The 16644-nt window shown below is 53.4% G+C and overlaps 1 protein-coding gene across 1 annotated transcript; it reads left to right on the top strand.

Annotated features, from left to right (window-relative positions):
• On the top strand, positions 1-16266 carry LOC308231688 (uncharacterized protein; the record flags this gene model as incomplete). The annotated part of the gene is made up of 15 exons (XM_080637350.1): positions 1-94; positions 942-1099; positions 2162-2263; positions 2473-2539; positions 4446-4595; positions 11543-11785; positions 11993-12283; positions 12521-12618; positions 13105-13198; positions 13787-14101; positions 14317-14428; positions 14549-14795; positions 14929-14968; positions 15254-15359; positions 16218-16266. The coding sequence occupies 15 exons, from the start codon at positions 1-3 to the stop codon at positions 16264-16266; spliced, it is 2166 nt and encodes a 721-aa protein (XP_080493476.1).
• Between the last annotated feature and the right edge of the window lie 378 nt (positions 16267-16644).

Here is a 16644-nt window from a genome sequence, read left to right as displayed (position 1 = left end):
ATGGGCAAGGAGACGAAAATCTATGGCAGCCCGATTTTGTCAGGCTGCATGTCTTACGGAATCTACATCAAGGAGGCTGGAAAGAGCATTGGATGTAGCATTTGTTTGCTTTGCAGAGAAATATTTGGGGTTAACATTGTTAATCTGCCTAGACTACAAGGGCCTCCTTGTAGGTGAGAAGGGATGCCAGGCCATACTGGATCTCCACAGATTAAAAGGATACCTTGAGGAAGTGATATCCATGCATTAGAAGAGCAAAAAAAAGGTTGTGTCGTGGTTTAAGCCCAGGCCGTAAATCAGAACCACGAAGTCCACTACCCCCCCCACCTTTCTTCCCCCCGCTCCTGGAGGGATGGGAAGAAGAATCAAAAGAATGCAACTCCCACGGGTTGAGATAAGAACAGTTTAATAACTAAGGTATAACACAAATCACTGCTGCTACCACTAATAGTAATAATGATAAAGGAAATAACAAGGAAAGAGAATACAACCACTCACTGACAGGTACCTCGCCCCCACCCTGCTGTGATCCAGCCCTTCCAGGTAACTCTGATGTACATCCTGGGCATGACGTGCTGTGGTATGGAATACCTCTTTGGCTAGTTTGGGTCAGGTGTCCTGTCCCTGCTTCCTCTCAGCTTCCCCTCCTCCCTGGCAGAGCATGAGACTCACAAAGTCCTTGGTCAGGGTAAACATTCTGACCAGTAACTGAGAACATTGGTTTTATCAGTATTATTCCCAGGCCGAAAGTCAAAACCACAGCGCTGCACCAGCTACTAAGAAGGAGAAAAAGTGACTGCTGCTGCTAAACCAGGACAGGTTGACAGAAGTGTACTTACATCATACAGAAGCATTTCAATAAACAGCTAAAGAAGAGTTAACATCTTGCACCGATTGGTTTCAACCTGCATAATGGGAATACAAACACATGTCTTTCACAGATCCTAACAAATCAATTTCCTGTGGTTCTAAAAAGGCTACTGGCCTTCGCACCACCCAGCCATCCCATGTGTCCACACGGTTCGAGGCTGCCATTGCTTGGGCTGCTGAGCGGATGACAGCCTCCATCCAGTTGTCCAACAGCAGTCCTACCGGGCATGTACTGAAAGGATTCCTAGGTGTGGCAACCGACTGGGATAGGGTGTCTTGTCCTGTCACATTGGCTAATGTTACCCAGATGTTTTCTTCTGGCTGGGCAGGAAGCACAGTAGAGTCAATTCCCCTGTGATGTAGAGGCAGAAGACAAGGCCGGATGAACCCATCGTGCAGTGACCCAACGAGGTCCTTTATCTGTGGAAACACAAGCATAACCTCGTCCCCAGGTTATTAAAGGGAACGGGCCTTCTCATTCATAAGCTTCAAGGTTACGTACTTTAACATCAGCTTTCCCTTGTTTAAAATCCTTAGAAGCCCCAAAATGACACTGTAGCATTGATACAAGGTACAGAAAAGGCAAACCACGGTGCATCCTGCAGAGCAAGAGGTATTGTAAGTCAATGACTATGAGAGTTCACGTTTGTAGTAACGTTGGCAAGGGGAGCCTGGGTTGTGAAGATCCCATATCCTCAATGACCTCATTTATCTTTCTTAGGTCATGTAAAAGCCTCCAAGTGTTATTTTTCTTCTGAATCACAAAGGTAGGAGTGTTCCATGGGCCGGTTGTGGGGACTATGTGACCACCTTTCAGCTGTTCATCCACCAATATGCGTAACTGCAGCAGTTTTTCTTTTGGGAGGGGCCACTGATCTACCCACACAGGCTCATCTGATTTCCAGGTTAAAGGTGGGACCTGCCGCAGAACAGGGGCCCCCGGGAAGAATCTGTGCTCAAGTGCATTTCCCATTGGCTTAAACAGTCTCTGACCCATAGGGTAGGAGATCCAGGTAACACATAGGGCCTGATCAAGGCAGATCTTCCTTCTGGTCCAAAAATAACAACAAGCTCTTTGCTCTGTTTTGGAGAGGTCTGACCACCAATTCCTGATAAGGAAGCATGAGCATCTATTAAAGGCCAATGATTTTGCCACTGTGGTGCAGAAATGACTGTAACATCTGCTCCACTATCAACGATTCCTCGCAAGTAATTTTTGTCCCTCCTGATTTTAAAGTACAGGACAATTGGGGTTGGTTCATAGTTAATTGTTGGATCCAATAAATTTCAGGCATCCCCGCAGATCCAAAACATCCTGAGCCCTGCATGGTGTGGACAGCACCTGGTGACTGTGGTGAAAAATACACTAATTGTGCGATTCAGCTTCCTGCTGGTATAGTACATGGTGGCATTGAAGTCCATGCCATTATTTTAATTTCTCCTTCAAAATCAGCATCTATGACTCCTGGCATCACAAAAAGGCTTCTTATTGTTGCAGAGGTTCATCCAATTAACAGTGCTGCCTTTCCATGCCCGAGTGGGCCATGTGTGCCAGCTGGAATGAGCACAACCGATGTGTCTTGAGTTACTGTCTCTCCCGAGGTGGCCAGGTCCACTCTGGCGCTGGTGCGCAAACTGCGGCAGCTTCGCGAGGGGGGCATTCCGAAGGGTAATTTGCTGTCATGGAACGGCCCGTCGCGGCGCTCCGCTTGAGTTTTGCAGCTAAAGGCTGGCCATCCCGGTCAAATTTCGATTGGCATTTATTTGCATAATGACGCCCTTTATGACAACGCGGGCAGATTCCAGGTGCTACCTTTCTATTGTTTTCGTTTTGGGCAGTTCTTTCTCAAATGGCCATACTGACCGCATGAAAAGCACTGCTGTGACTTAACCGACAAAGCCGCAAATGCTTCCGCAATCAGAGACAGGTCGTGTTGTCTAGACCTGACATTCATACAAGCATTTTCAATAGCAAGTTGTTTGAAAATATATTCCCGTGCTTGCTCATTATCAATCTGTTTTTCCAGAGCCTCATTAACTCGGTCTAGAAATTTCAAAAATGGCTCGTTTGCCTCTTGTTTGATTCGGAAAAAAAGCTGTCTCTGTTTACCGGCCTCAGGGGACAGCTTTCAAAGCCCGCAGTGCCAATTGTTTAACTTGCTGCAAGCCCGCCTGGCAAATCCTGGCTTGCGCAGCATTGGTGCCAAAATCAGCTTGCCCCAGTAATGCACCGGCAGTGACCGCTCGCAATGGGTCATGCGCCCCCAGTGCTAAGTCTTCAGCAGCCTGGACGCCCGCGAGCTGCCTCATTTTCGACCCCCACATAGTGTATTGCATGTCCGTCATTATCAAGCGAAACAACGTTTTGAAATCATTTGGGGTAAATACATAATTATCACAGAGAGATTGTATCGAGTTGTATATGGGGCCCTGAGTCCATGGTCCGTCACCGTTCCCTTGATATCTTTGCTAAGAGCATACGAGAGACCTTCCCACCGCGGCTCTTGATCCGGCACATACACCCCGGGAAAGCACGCAATACATCTGCATCCCCCGCCCGTCTCGCTTCTCCCTTTACAGCTGCTCATTTATCATGAGGGTCTGGGGGATATAAATCAGGCTCCTTTTCCGGATCAATAGGCCCTGGGTCAAAAGGACCATCCAGGTCAGCATCATAATTATCAGGCGGCACAACCACAGGAACTGCAACAGCAGTCTGACTTTCTGATCTCACGACAGAGTCCGGCAAAGGGGGCGGTGGTGAAGGAAATGACGGTGCCGCTTCTGCTTCCTGTGCTTGGGAGCAGACATGAACTTTTAAAGTTTCAAAAACAGTTCCCCAAGGGCTCAATTAAAGTAGCGGCAACTTTATCATCTTTTGTGGCAAGTCCCACAAATTAACGCCAATTTTATCCCAAATCTCCGGGGTATAAATATTAGCAGTATTAATAGGTGGATCGGCTTTTGATACCCAGAGAAGGATACGTTTCAATTCCTCCTCATCTACTTTCCCCCCATACTTCTTAAGAATATTAACAAAGACTTCTCAAACATTCCGTTGTTCTTTTGTTATAGCAGTCCCCATCATTCTCAAACGCTTACCCTCGTCCTACGACAGCCAATCGAGCGCTCTGAATTCGCTTCCTTTCAGCGTGTAGTTCCTTAGTTCGGCTGAGCTACGCCACCGGATCGACGACTAGTCGCTTTCGTGCCCCACACGTCGGGCGGCATTTGTGGCTCAGGTCAGGGAGGATACTGAGACAAAACTTTATTACAATGAAGCGCTCTTATCCCTTTGTTCGGTGCTTTCCCAACCTGCACGAAAGCGCCGCCTTCAATCTCATTGGCTTCTTTCACACCTCGCCCCCCAACCCCCCCCAGGTAAATAGTGCAATTACAATGTTGAGCAAGCGTTGTTCACGCGACAGTTTGACTTCCTTGCTTCACTTCTCACATCCCCCACGTCCTCCGGACTCCAGCTGAGATTCCTTGTTACAACGCCATCCCGGCTAATACCCCCAAGGCTGGCTTGTTTACGTTTACTGTCTTTCAACATTCCAGTTTATCGCCCCTAGGCTTGTTCGGTATCAGAGCCTCAGAGCTTGTTCCTAGAGTCTTTCTCATGCAAATCCCATCGCCTTCACCTTCCACGCTGAAGTTCAGCGTGGCGTGGTGCATGGCCTTTGTCCTCCTGATAACACTGCAAGATCCCTTCGTGGAAGAAGGTTCAGTGCTGGTGGGATGGGGGAGGTTGCCGGAGGGGTGAGGAAGACCCCACAGCAGGGCTCAGGACTGGGATGTAGCTGGGATCCTGTGTGCATTTTCCAGCTCTCCCTGCCAGAAGAGCCCCTGGGCTCTGGCAAAATATGGGCTGCAGCCCTGGCTGTGTCCTGGAGAGGAAGCAGCAGCATGTGGGCACCCCCAGATCACAAGGGGTCCTTCTCTGGTGCTGTGCAGGAAGTGGACCCCTGCCTGGCCATCCTGGATCTGACTGAGTTACCCTTCCCAGGGCTGATCCTGACCCACCATCCCAGCCTGGCCTAGCCTACCCCATCACCATGGCTGTGTCTGATGGTCTGTAGATAACCCCCTACACCAGGCTTCCTCAAGGACAAGTATGGGATAGGGCGAGGGATAAAGGCCAAATGTATTTCTGTTATTTGTGAAGTCTGACACAAGAATAGACTTTACCATAGGGGAATGTCATAGATATGTTAGCAACAAATTCTGATCCTCAAAAGCTGCAGCTACTTCTTTCCTTGTATCTTTGTGGATGGCTATGAGTGCTTAATGTTCTTCTCTATCAGAAATAAACCTGCTTGTAAATTGCAGGTGGTTTGGGTTATTCTCTCTTCAGTCTCAAGGGCTGAGTACTGCTACATCATTGAGCACCAAACAAACAGGACCTTCAGGAAACAGCCCATCAATCATGTTTACAATGATTAAATCAAGTGCCTTGGCACCTCAGCCCCATTGAGAGGAAGGTATGTGGCTTGTCTGGCTTTATTATGTGCAAAAATGTCCACATACACTTGTGTGTATAACACACAGTTGTATCTGTATGTTATACAGATATACAGTTATATAATACAGGAAATCTGTATTAGAAAGCCTCTAAGATTGTTGAGATTGCTGTATGAGACTTAGTCCTGCTGCAAGGGCTAAAGTGGTATGTAAAAGTGGCAGACTATGAGCAACCGACACATGCTGTGTTCTTGGGAGCACACGAGAAGTCTCACAGAGCTGGAGCTCATCATCTCCTGTTGATCATGACATGCTGAGTGGGATTCATGAGTTGGTGTGTGACCTGACAGTCCCTTGGAAACCTTCTCTCATTTGAACTCTGCTTTGTGGTTCCCAGTGAAGTAAGGCATCATCAATTTAACCAACAGCTCTGATGTTAGACTGTAAGAGCGAGGCATATGACAGAGTGCACTGGGTTTCAGTATTTCTACATCATTTTTCTAGTGCATGCTGTACACCAGGACAACAAATCTCAAAAAATGATGAATTTCTGAGGAGGCCAAACACAGATTGCTAGGCTCCAGTGCATTTCAGGATGTGGGAAAAGAGAAGAAATACATCAGCTGTGCTAGGAAGCCTCTTGCACTACATGTACATTTTTGAAGCTTGGCTGTTTTCTTTCACTGTTTTTCATATGTCAAAAGAGAGGCAGTGAGAATTTCTACATCTATCATTGGGATTTTAAGATACATTACCCAGTAAGTGCTGGTTGTGGCCATTCTCTTGGGTGCTTTCACCTTTCCTGGCTGCAGAGGGATAAAAAAAGCCTGGCTCCCAGAGCCCAGGGAACCCCAAGAAAACAGGGGGGACATGACATAGTGCTGCTGCTCCTCTTGCTGTGAGCTTGCTGGAAGTCTTTACCCCATTAATCTCACAACAGCTGTGTGTGAGACAGCTGATGTTCCTGAATGGACCTTGGGAGAGACCTAGATTTCAGAACCCTGTTGGTGTTGCTGCTCTACTGGGGTAATGCAGATAGATTCACCAAGCACTGTCTTGCAGTGCTGAGGATGGTGACTCCTGGGAAAGGATTTGCCATGAAACTCTGGGTTAACTGGTCCCAGCTGTATGGGTCTGCACCTCTCCTGTGCTGGGTTACATGGATACCTTTACAGAGTGGCTCAGAGCATGTTCTGCTTTGCCCTGTGATGCCTGGCTCTGGCCTTTCTCCTGGTCCTTGCCTCTCTGCTGCTTGCAAGGGGGCAGAAGGACCTTGGTTCCAAGAACCAGGGGGAAGCCACAGAACCAGGAAAAAGCAGCTTGCACCTCTCTTTACAGAAAAGGTTTTGCTGCTCCTCTACCTGCATATTTGCTACACGGCTGTCGTGGTTGAAGCCCAGGCAGTAAGTCAGCCACGCAGCCCTCTCGCTCACTCCCCCCCCCTTTTTTCCCTCCGCCCCCCGTCTCAAAGGGATGGGGGGGAGAATCAAAAGAATGCAACTCCCACAGGTTGAGATAAGAACAGTTTAATAACTAAGGTATAACACAAATCACTACTGCTACCACTAATAGTAATAATGATAAGGGAAATAACAAGGGAAGAGAATACAGTACCACCCGTCGATACCCAGCCCGACCAAGCAATCAACTAGCCCTGCCAGGTAACTCTCAGTTACATCCTGGGCATGACGTGCTGTGGTATGGAATACCCCTTTGGCTAGTTTGGGTTAGGTGTCCTGTCTCTGCTTCCTCCCGGCTTCCTCTCCTCCCTGGCAGAGCATGAGGCTCAGAAAGTCCTTGGTTGGACTAAACATTTGAGCAGCAGCTAAAAACATGGGTGTTATCAGCGCTGTTCCCAGGCAGAAAGTCAAAAACACAGCGCTGCACCAGCTACTAAGAAGGAGAAAAACTGACTGCTACTGCTGAACCCAGGACAACGGCTTTACCCTATTCAGCCCATAGCAGCTGTGTTGGGGAGGGCTGAAGCTGGTGTCTGCTTCACTCCTGAGATACTTGGGCATCCATCAGGTTGTGGTGTGGTGAAGCTCTTGTGTGGGGATGGAGGGCAGCAAGACTTGGTGTGCCAGGAGTTGAGTGTCCCTCCAGAGAATGGGTAATGTCCCTGAAAACAGCAGATGGGAAGTGGTTGGGAAGGCTGTAGTTTGGTGGGATTGTCGTTTAACAGTGTTCTCTTCTTTGTCCATGCCAGGAGGGCTGGTGGCACCTCCTGAGTCTCTGCTGGGCTCTTCCTATGGACAACGTGGGTTTTCCTACAGAGACTGTGTGCTGTGCCCTGGGGTTGCTGATACCTGCTGAGGTCCCTGGAGGGCATAGCAGGAGCACCTGCTCTTTGCACAAAGGGCTGGGGGTGGTGGCTGAGGTGAGAAATGAGAACAGAAGCAGTTTGCCAAGTCATCTGGTGTACCATGACTCATGTTACCCATCACCCGTGAGTGACAGGAGGGATGCTGCCCTTCCCTCAATGGGCAGCCCTCAGCTACCCAGGGCAGGATGGAGCCTGTTTCCCCCAGCTCAGCGACGGCTCCTGTCCCTTTTTCCTATCCGTGAGCTGGAGGAGGCTGTGATGGGCTTGGTAGAGATGCTGATAGGGGGAGATTTATTGGATTTGTGTCTGCAGAAGAGGTGTGGGGCACCAAACCGAGGATCTTGCTGTTGTCCTCTACTGTGCCGCTGGCATCTGCAGCACTGAAGGAGGCCATTGGAGTCTGGATTATGGGTAGCCCAGCAGATCTGCAGGCAGGAGCAGAGCTTGCCTCTGCCTGCACTGACAGGAAAGCCCTCATGCCAAGCCAAGCCCCAGCAAGGCTTTTGCTGCAGTCAGTGCTCTTCAAGTGCCATTAAGGAATCATGCCAGCCATAGATGTGGGCTTTTTTCCACTTTCTGTTTGTGTCCTGTGTCCTTGTTGTTCAGGGATAGCCATGAACATCTGAATGACCCACATGCATTTTCTAGATGAGATCTAGACAACAAAGGCTCGCATTAATTGCTGACAGTGCCTGTGGCCCAGTTTTGCTCACCTTCCCACTGGGCTCTGCATGAGACAGCCTTGTGCTCCCATTGCTCTCACTTACTGTGCCACTACTTGTGCCTTGGCCTTGCCAGCTGTTTCCTTGCTGGCTTCTGTTGATTTCTACTCCTTTGGGCATGCAACCTCCTTGTCACTGTGTCCTCTTGCATTGCAGCTCATTGTCATCCTCCTGCCTGAGCCAGGCTGTCCTCTTGCTCCATCCTCCATCCTCTTTCTGTGTAAGAGTGTTTCTGCATAGCCTTCCAGATGGCAGAGCACCCTGGGGACAGCCAGACCTGTTTCCTGACAACTGTCAATAGGGAAGGAGCATTCTCTTCGCTGGTGGAATGTACTTTCTGAAGCGTGGTTCATTTTCCCATAGCAGAGGGGATCACGAGGATGTCCCTAGTCAAATACTTGGTACTCTGCTGGGATGGGAAGAATCCTGGATGTCACCCTATGAAGGCATATGGGCTCCTTCAGGGGAGTTAATGATGGGAGAGGAGAAGGTGCATGCTGGGGATGCCTACCTAGGCTCGGACTGAGTCAAGGGCTTCAGGAGTGCCAAGGCTTTTGGTTATCACGATGCCGTGTGTGACCTGAGGGTGCTGTGAGACCCAGCTGCAGGGGAAGAGGTTTCCTATCTGGACAGCACATGTGGTCTCAACGGACGGGGGTCGTGGCCACTGTCCTTTGCGATGGAGGGCCAGAGTGCAGGGTTGAGGTGATGGTGTGAAAGTCTCCTACCAGATAAGGGAAGTGTGGAGATGCTCCTCTCCCAGTGTAGGAAGAAGCCCATGTGTGCTGGCTAGCACAAAGTAGGCAGTTGTAGACAAACATGTTGTTTAAGAGATGTGTTTCATCTCAGTTTAGGAGAGGCCACCTCCTACCCTGATACCTCTTCATGGACTTGGCTTGAACTGAGTGAGCAAATCTGGGTGACACATCCACCAGGACAGGACAAGGCAGGCTCATTTTGGGTTAAAAGGCTGGGTACATGGAGTAGGGTGTGAGCTTAGTGGCCAATGCTGTCAAAGTATGTGTGGAGGTTTGAGGGCTGGTTGTTGGGGACCATCACCCCTCCAGACAGGGCTCTTGCACCAGCTAGGACTCAGACCTTGTGGAATGTCACTCTGCCTGCTCTGTCTGGGCCCCCAGTAAAGGCTTGTGGCTTGGAGGGGGCTACCTGGTTCTCTCATTGCCCTGAGGGGTCGTGTCCCCTATGGGGTGCTGAGCTGAGTGCACCTTGCTGATGGGAGGCCATGGGCTGCTGTGGCCCGGAGCTTCCCCAGGCTTTCATGGCTGTGCTGGGCAGCTCTGATGTGTTTGCATGGGGATGTGTTGGGAAGCAGTGAGTGGTGGTGCTCACCTCTATTCATCCCGGGCAGGAGTGTGTGCTGTGAACGTGCTGAGGCCAGGCTGAGGGACCAGCATGGTCCTTGCTCCTGTGCAGCCCCTGCCTCTGATCTCCCAGTCCTCTAGCACCTGGGATGCCCCAGGAGGTAGAGGACCTCTGAGAAAGCACAGGAAGAGCTGGCAAGAAGCAGGGGTAGGAATGGGGATGTGAACTGCAAGGAGTGGACCTCCTTGAGAGACCAGAGGAGGCCACAGAGGTTATGTGAGGGCTGGAACAGCTTTGCTATGGAGACAGGCTGAGACAGCTGGGCTGGTTCAGCCTTGCAATTCACACCCCCATTCCTACCCCAGCTTTTTGCCAGCTCTTTAAGTGCTTTCTCAGAGGTCCTCCAACTCCTGTGATCCTTGAGGGGAAGTGCAGTGACTCATCACAGCACTAAAACCCACAAGGTTACATTGGGCACATGCATATTGCCCTAAAAATAGGAGCAGTGCTTCTCGAATGCACGGTGGTAACTAGGAGGGTTTTGGGTGGAAACTCTGGGATCTTGGTGACAGGAGTTCTTCAGTTGGGTACCACAGCCTGGGTGCCCCTGGGTGCCACAAAGTGCAGCAGCACTGACACTGTTGAGAGGTTCCCTCCCAGAAGAGGAACACATCTATAGCTCAGGAGGTTTCCCCATTTGTCTGTTTCCTTCCTGTACGTGCCAGTCTTGCAGCCAGTCACTGATGCCCGGGCTCAGAGGCAGCGATCTGGGCTGAGATTTCAGTTCTGCCTGGGGACTTCCGTGCTAGCATGGCTCTGCAGTTGCTGGCTCTGAGGATTCTCCTGCTCCTTGTACCTCTGCTGGCAGCACGGGGCCAGGAAGAGCCTCATCCCAATGTCCAAGGAATGCCCAGGAAACCAGGTAAGAAGTGTTTTCTTCTCGTCCCTGGGAAGGTTTTGGTGCTCCTCCTGCTGTAAGTCTGATCTGCATCCTCAGTGCCTGCACAACCCTGAGGGCTGTGTGAGCTGAGGTGCCTGCTGTTGTTGGGACACCCTGGGCGCACGATCTATGGGTGCACTGAAAGTGGTGTGGGAAGGATGGGATTGGGCTGGAGGATCAGGAACGGGTCATGGCCTGCACCAGGCCTGTTTGACAGTTGTGCCCTGAATGCTGAAGGCATGAATGAGGTGTGAATTCATGCATTGTGAATCAGGGGAAGGATCTTCATGGATCAGGGCTAACACAGGGCTTGTGGCAGAGAAAAGGGGGAGGAGGTAAAGGGGGTAAAGCAGGGGATTTGAATGGAGAAGGTGTGCTCATCCCCATGCCCCACTTCACTGTGTAATGGGACAGAAGTGGGACAGAGCTGAGGGAGTGACTGATCCAGCCCAGAAGTGTAAGAGGGACACCTCTGGTCCCTATGGGAGGGATGAGCCATGGCTGCAGAGACCTGCATCCCTGCAGGGCCGGTGGTGCCATGGCCCATCAAAGGCAGCCTGAGCTGTGGGGTGGCAATGTCTGAATGGGGGCCTGGACCGGGTCTGCTGGTGCGGGCTGAATGTCCTGGGAAGCTCCGTGCTGTGTGCTATGGAGGAGGAAATATGGTGTCCTTGGACACAAAGGTGAATGGGGAGGTTCATGGATGAGTGACCCTTTGTGCTACAGGTACACAAGGAGAGCCCATCTCAACCAGACTGGCCAAAGGGTCTCATGCTGGCAGCAGGACATGTCACCTTCCCTCTCCATCCAGGGCCTGGTGGATTGCTTGGGATTTCTTTCCCATGTCCCACCTCAGCACCTCTCACCCCAACTAACACCCACTGTTACCTCCACCAGAAATATGCCAGAGGCCTCAGTGGGACTCAAGACTTCAGCTGGCACCAGACCAGAGTAATTACAAGATGAACAAAGAAGTGATGCTGAGCTGTCCTGAGGGTTTGCAGCCATCCTTCACCCATGTCAAATGTTCAAGAGAAGTCCAGTACAACAGCAATGGGAAACCTGTATACAGAGAGGTTTGGCTTGGACAGGACAGCAGTGGCCGGTGGAACCGCACTCAGAAAAGAGTGGAGTGCATCGGTAAGGGAGGCATCAGGAGCTCTCCTGGCTGCCCTGCTCTGCCCATCCTGTGTGGTGTCCTGGAGCTGCACCTCTCACTTTACTGTCAGGGCAGATGGGCCTCTCTGCTGGGTCTGTGCGGAGGGAATGACGGGGAAGGTGAAGTTTGGCTGCAGGGCTGGGAGGGGAAGGGAAGGCAGTGACCCTCTCGCAATGTCTCCTACACAGAGGTGCTCCACGTTGACCCCGGGACCCTGGAGGTTTCCAGCACCAGCATCAAACTGAACTGGTCCTGCCAGGCCCCTGAGCTGTGCTCACGCATGCGGGCCATGTGTCAGCTGGCAGAGCCTTCCTCCCCTCCCTGTGAGGCTGAGGAGGTGCTGGGAGAGCAGGTGCTCCATGGGCAGGAGGGGACATTCTCCTGCGCTGCTCTGCAGCCCTTCACTGAATACAGTGTCACCATCTCCCTGCCGCCCAGCACCATCCTGTTCACGTGGCTGGTCAGGACCACGGAAACAGGTTTGTGTTCACAAGGATAGGAGATAAGGAACAGGCTTGGGATATGTCACAGGGGAGGGTGGATTAATGTCCTCTTCACCCGCAGTGTTGTCTCCCTGCAGTGCTGTCCTGGGAACGGGGCTGCTCGGATGCTGTGGGGCTCTGGGGAAGGGGCTGTGTAGGGCTGTGTGCGCCCTGCTCTGTGCTCAGCCCCTGCTCATCAGCCTTGTGCTTGACCCCATCCTCCTGTGCTTCCAGTGCCGGACAAACCAGAGCAGCTGTGGCTGGATCCCAGCACGGGATCCCTCAGCTGGGAGCCGCTGCCCTCCTGCAAAGGGGAGATCATCGGATACCAGGTACCAGGGGACCATGGGCTGCCCATGTCCTCCTCCCCTTGGCACGTGTGCCCTCCTTGGAGCTCAGTGCAGGCAGTGTGGGGATGGTGGGGATGGAAAGCTGTGATGACCCATGTTTCCCAGCCAGGCTGGGGGAATATGTGGCTGTGATGAGCAAGAGCATTTTCTGTCTCACCCTTGACATTCCTTGTGGTGTGCAGTTGCCTGGGGAGGTGATAGGTGCTCTGTGCCCTCTGGGCTTCCTCCCTGGGCATGCTCAGCCTGGGGTTGTGCAGACTTTGCAGCTCGGTGTGCAACACTTGGTGATGTGCCTCCTGCAGTGGCCTCCCAGGGTTTCCTGTGCCTCTTGGGTACTTGTTTCTGGTTCCTGTGGTTTGTGTTGTTCTCTGTAAAACCCTTTCCTCTGATGGAGCTGCATCGTTTCTTTGGGCTTTCTTCAGTGCCTGGTTAGAAGCTCTTCCTCTGTGGGTTTGGGGCTTCTCCCAGGGTGCATCTCTGCTTTCTAGTACACTTGCCAGTGTGCCCAACGCCCTCTCTGAGGACAGACCTTCCTGTGAAGTGACAGGGATTCTGAAGACAAGTTGGTTCTTTGTGTCCCTCTTGAGAACCTGGCAAACAGGGTCCCTGACGGCATTGATTGTGCATCTGTTCTAGCTGGTTCCCTGCTCCCAGACACCTCTGTTTGCAAAAGGAATCCTTTATTCTGCTTTCAGTTCACTCCTTCTTTGCATATTCCCAAGATGCAGTTTCCATAAAAACCCTCACAGAAGCGAGGATGGCCTGGAATGCCATGAGAAATTCAGATGTTGCATTGGCATACAGAGAGCCTCCATCTGTATCTCTTGTAGGCAGTCTGTCCTCTTTTGATGTAGACAAAGCCTTCACAGTCCAACCTAGCATGGGGGAAAAGAGAAGTCAGTGCTCCCCTGTGGTGCTGTCACCACAGTGCCTGTGGTGTTGCAGTGCCAGACTGGTGACCTGGCCCCGGGCTCACTGCACCTCTTCAGACAAGCAGCCTCCCTCCTGCCCTCAGCTGCTCACCCAGGCTTGGTCCTTTGCTCACAACCGCTCTGAGAGCTGCGGTGCTGGCTCCACATCCCTGCTCTCCTCCTCCTGTCTGCTTTGAGCTCCACGCGTGGGGCCAAGGCTCCTGCTGGTTCCTCCGCAGGGGCCTGGCACAAGCGCAGAGAAGGGGCCAGTTGCGGGGCGCTTTGCTGTGCCCCGCTGCGGGGCGGGCAGGCTCCCGAGGCCAGGGGGGAGCCGCTGCCCCAGCCCTGCCTCTGTCCCCAGCTGAACATCACGGCCAGGAGCGCGCAGGACCGCGGTTTGCTGGAGCTGCAGCGGCTGCGGCTGAGCAGCTCCGTCACCGAGCACCCGCTGCCCGCGCACGGCCCCGGCAGCAGCTACGTGGTGAGCGTGCGGGGACTCACGGCCGCCGGGGCCGGGGCTGCTGCGCTCCGGGAGTTCCAGACCAACCGCTCGGGTAACGCTGGCGCTGTCCCGGTCCCTCCGCGCCGGCCCCGGCGGCTGCCCGGCTGCGGCAGCTCCCTGTGCCCACCCCCGCGGCCTCCCGGCCAGCGCCAGGAGCCGGGGCACCAGGAGCTGGGCTCTGCAGCCTGCGCTGCCCGGGGCCGCCCCTGCTCCTCGCACAGCCCCCGGCTGCTGCCGCTGATGCTCACCCCGCCTCTGCCCTTCCAGGCGCCCCGCAGCCCCTGGCCATGAGCTGCCGCAGCGCCCGTGACGTCTCCCCATCGCAAGGGACGGCCGTGCTGCCCCTGCACCCCATCGCCCGGCACCACGAGCCGCCGACGTGAGTGCGGCCCCGGCAGCCCTGCTCTCCGCAGCCCCCTGATGGCTTCCCCACCGCAGCCACCCCCGTTCCGCTCTCCCCATGCCCACCTCCCGGGTCCCTCTCACCGCCTCCTTGCAGGGAGCACCAGCTGCTCGTGGCCGCGATGCACAACAGCACGACGGTGGAAGGCGTCTGCTCCGCTGAGCCGCAGCCCTTCAACGCCAGCCGGCAGCCCGGGGCCTACGTGGCCGCCGTGCTCAACCTCAGCACCCCGATGGACTTTGTGCTGGGCGACGGGACCCGCGGGCAGGGCTACCACAACGCTGCCCTGCGGCCGGACTGCAACTACACGGCCCTGCTCCGCCTCGTGCGCCGCTCGCAGCAGGTACCCTCCTGGGGTCCTGCTCTGTGGGGATGCTGCCAGGGCATTCAGTGGCCTTGAGTGGGAGACTTTTGCCCCTGGGGTGGGCACTGGGGCAGGAGTGGACTGAGATCTGCCTCCCTTCCTCCTTGGACAGGCAGAGAAGTTCACCTGCATCTGCTACAGCTTCTCTGTTGGTAAGTGTGTTCCCCGCTCCCTGTGCCTGAGCCTTTCTTCTGCATGTTCCCTTTTCCCAGCCTGGTCACTTCCCATTTTGAGGATCTGACTGAGCACAGGAGCAGTGGGGTCTGTTCTGGGGGCAGAGTTAACCTTTTGTTTCCGACGCATGGGGTTGTCCTCCATCCCAGAAGAAACCCAAGTCAAGACACACATCTACGCAGTTGTGCTTATCCTTTCCCATTGTTTGGGCCATTGCCAGAAAGTGGCCCAGGCTGTGGCACCCACTCCTGGCTGTGTGTTAGTTGCAGAGCAATCTCCACGTCCTTGGCTTTGGACTGTGATTGGGGTGTTTGTGCTGTTGGGTGTCCTCCTGGTGTTTGCAGGGATCCACTGGCTTGTGGTTTCCAGGTGAGTAGGAAGGGGACAGGTTCAGCATGTCTATGGGCAACACCAGTCTCTTACTCAGGACTCTTCTTTGTCTTCCTAGGAAAAGGAATTTTCTGCCTGGAAAAGCTAAGGAGGATAATTAAAAAGGTAGGAGAATGCAGTTCCCTGGACCACCACATCACAGACAGGGATGTAAGACTGAGTGGCAGCTGGGAGGAAAACCTGACCTTCAGGAGAAACATCTACTCATCTTCATCACTGACATGTCCCCCCTTTTTCCCCAGCTTTATGGAGCCAGGGATGGTCAGGGTGGCTCCAAGCACAGCTTGGCTCCAAGCAGTGCTCCCAGGCTGGACCAGGGGCAGGGGCCAGCCCAGACAGGCATCCCAAAGGGTGTCTGTTGGCTCAGCCCTTTGAGTCAGCCATGGCTGAGGCACCCAATGCCTTGTGCCTGCCTCAAACACCCATGGGCGCAGGCTGTGAACTCCCCATGCAGCCCAAGGGCACACAGCATCCTCTGCCCTGCGTGCCCTTGGTCTCCACAGGTAAAGGTGACCAGGCTGTAGATCAGCAACTGCAGCCCCTGCCCAGGGCCACAGGAGACATTCAGAGCAGAGAGGGAGTGGAGAACATGGGGAGGATGACCCCAGCCCAGTGCTGATGGCTGCTGGGACCCCTGGCGCTCCTGTGGCTGTGACCAGCACTGGAGTCCCATTCAGTCCAGCAGACCTAGAGGAAAACAGGAGGCCAAGTTGGTTGTGAGCTTTCTGTTTCCTCATGCCCTTCACCTCTCAGCTCTCACTTACTGATGTTTAAGGTCTTTGAATGGGGATGTCTGTAGTTTCCTCTTTTAGGCTTTGCTTTCATTTCTGTTTCCAGGAAGGAGGAACATGTTTCCCAGTCCCTGACTCGCATGGGCTCAGGCTGAAGGATGGTCCATGCTCTTGCCATGTCCTGGGTTCTCACCTCCTCTCCCTGCTCTGTTTGCTGATATTCAGCCATACCCAGGGCTCTGCTGGAGCTTGCCCTCACTGGGCTGCCTTCGTGACTCTGCCTGCTCTGTCTGGGTAACCAATAAAGAACTGTGGTTTGAAGGGGTCTGCCTGCCCCACTACAGCTCTTGCCTGTCCCCTTATTGCCCGTGTGGGGCCACATTCCCCTGCAGAGAGCCAACTACACCTTGTTGAGGGGAAGCCATGAGCAGGGCTGCTGTGCTCCACATCCCTAAGTGGTGCCTGACAGTCTTCCCAACCCGCAGGACTACACTGGGCAGATCTCACATCAGTCTGGGTGAGGTGCATGGTGG

Source organism: Psittacula echo (genome assembly GCF_963264785.1).
Source record: "Psittacula echo genome assembly, chromosome: Z".
NCBI classification, from domain to species: Eukaryota; Metazoa; Chordata; class Aves; order Psittaciformes; family Psittacidae; genus Psittacula; species Psittacula echo.
This window is presented reverse-complemented; position numbering and strand designations above follow the sequence as displayed.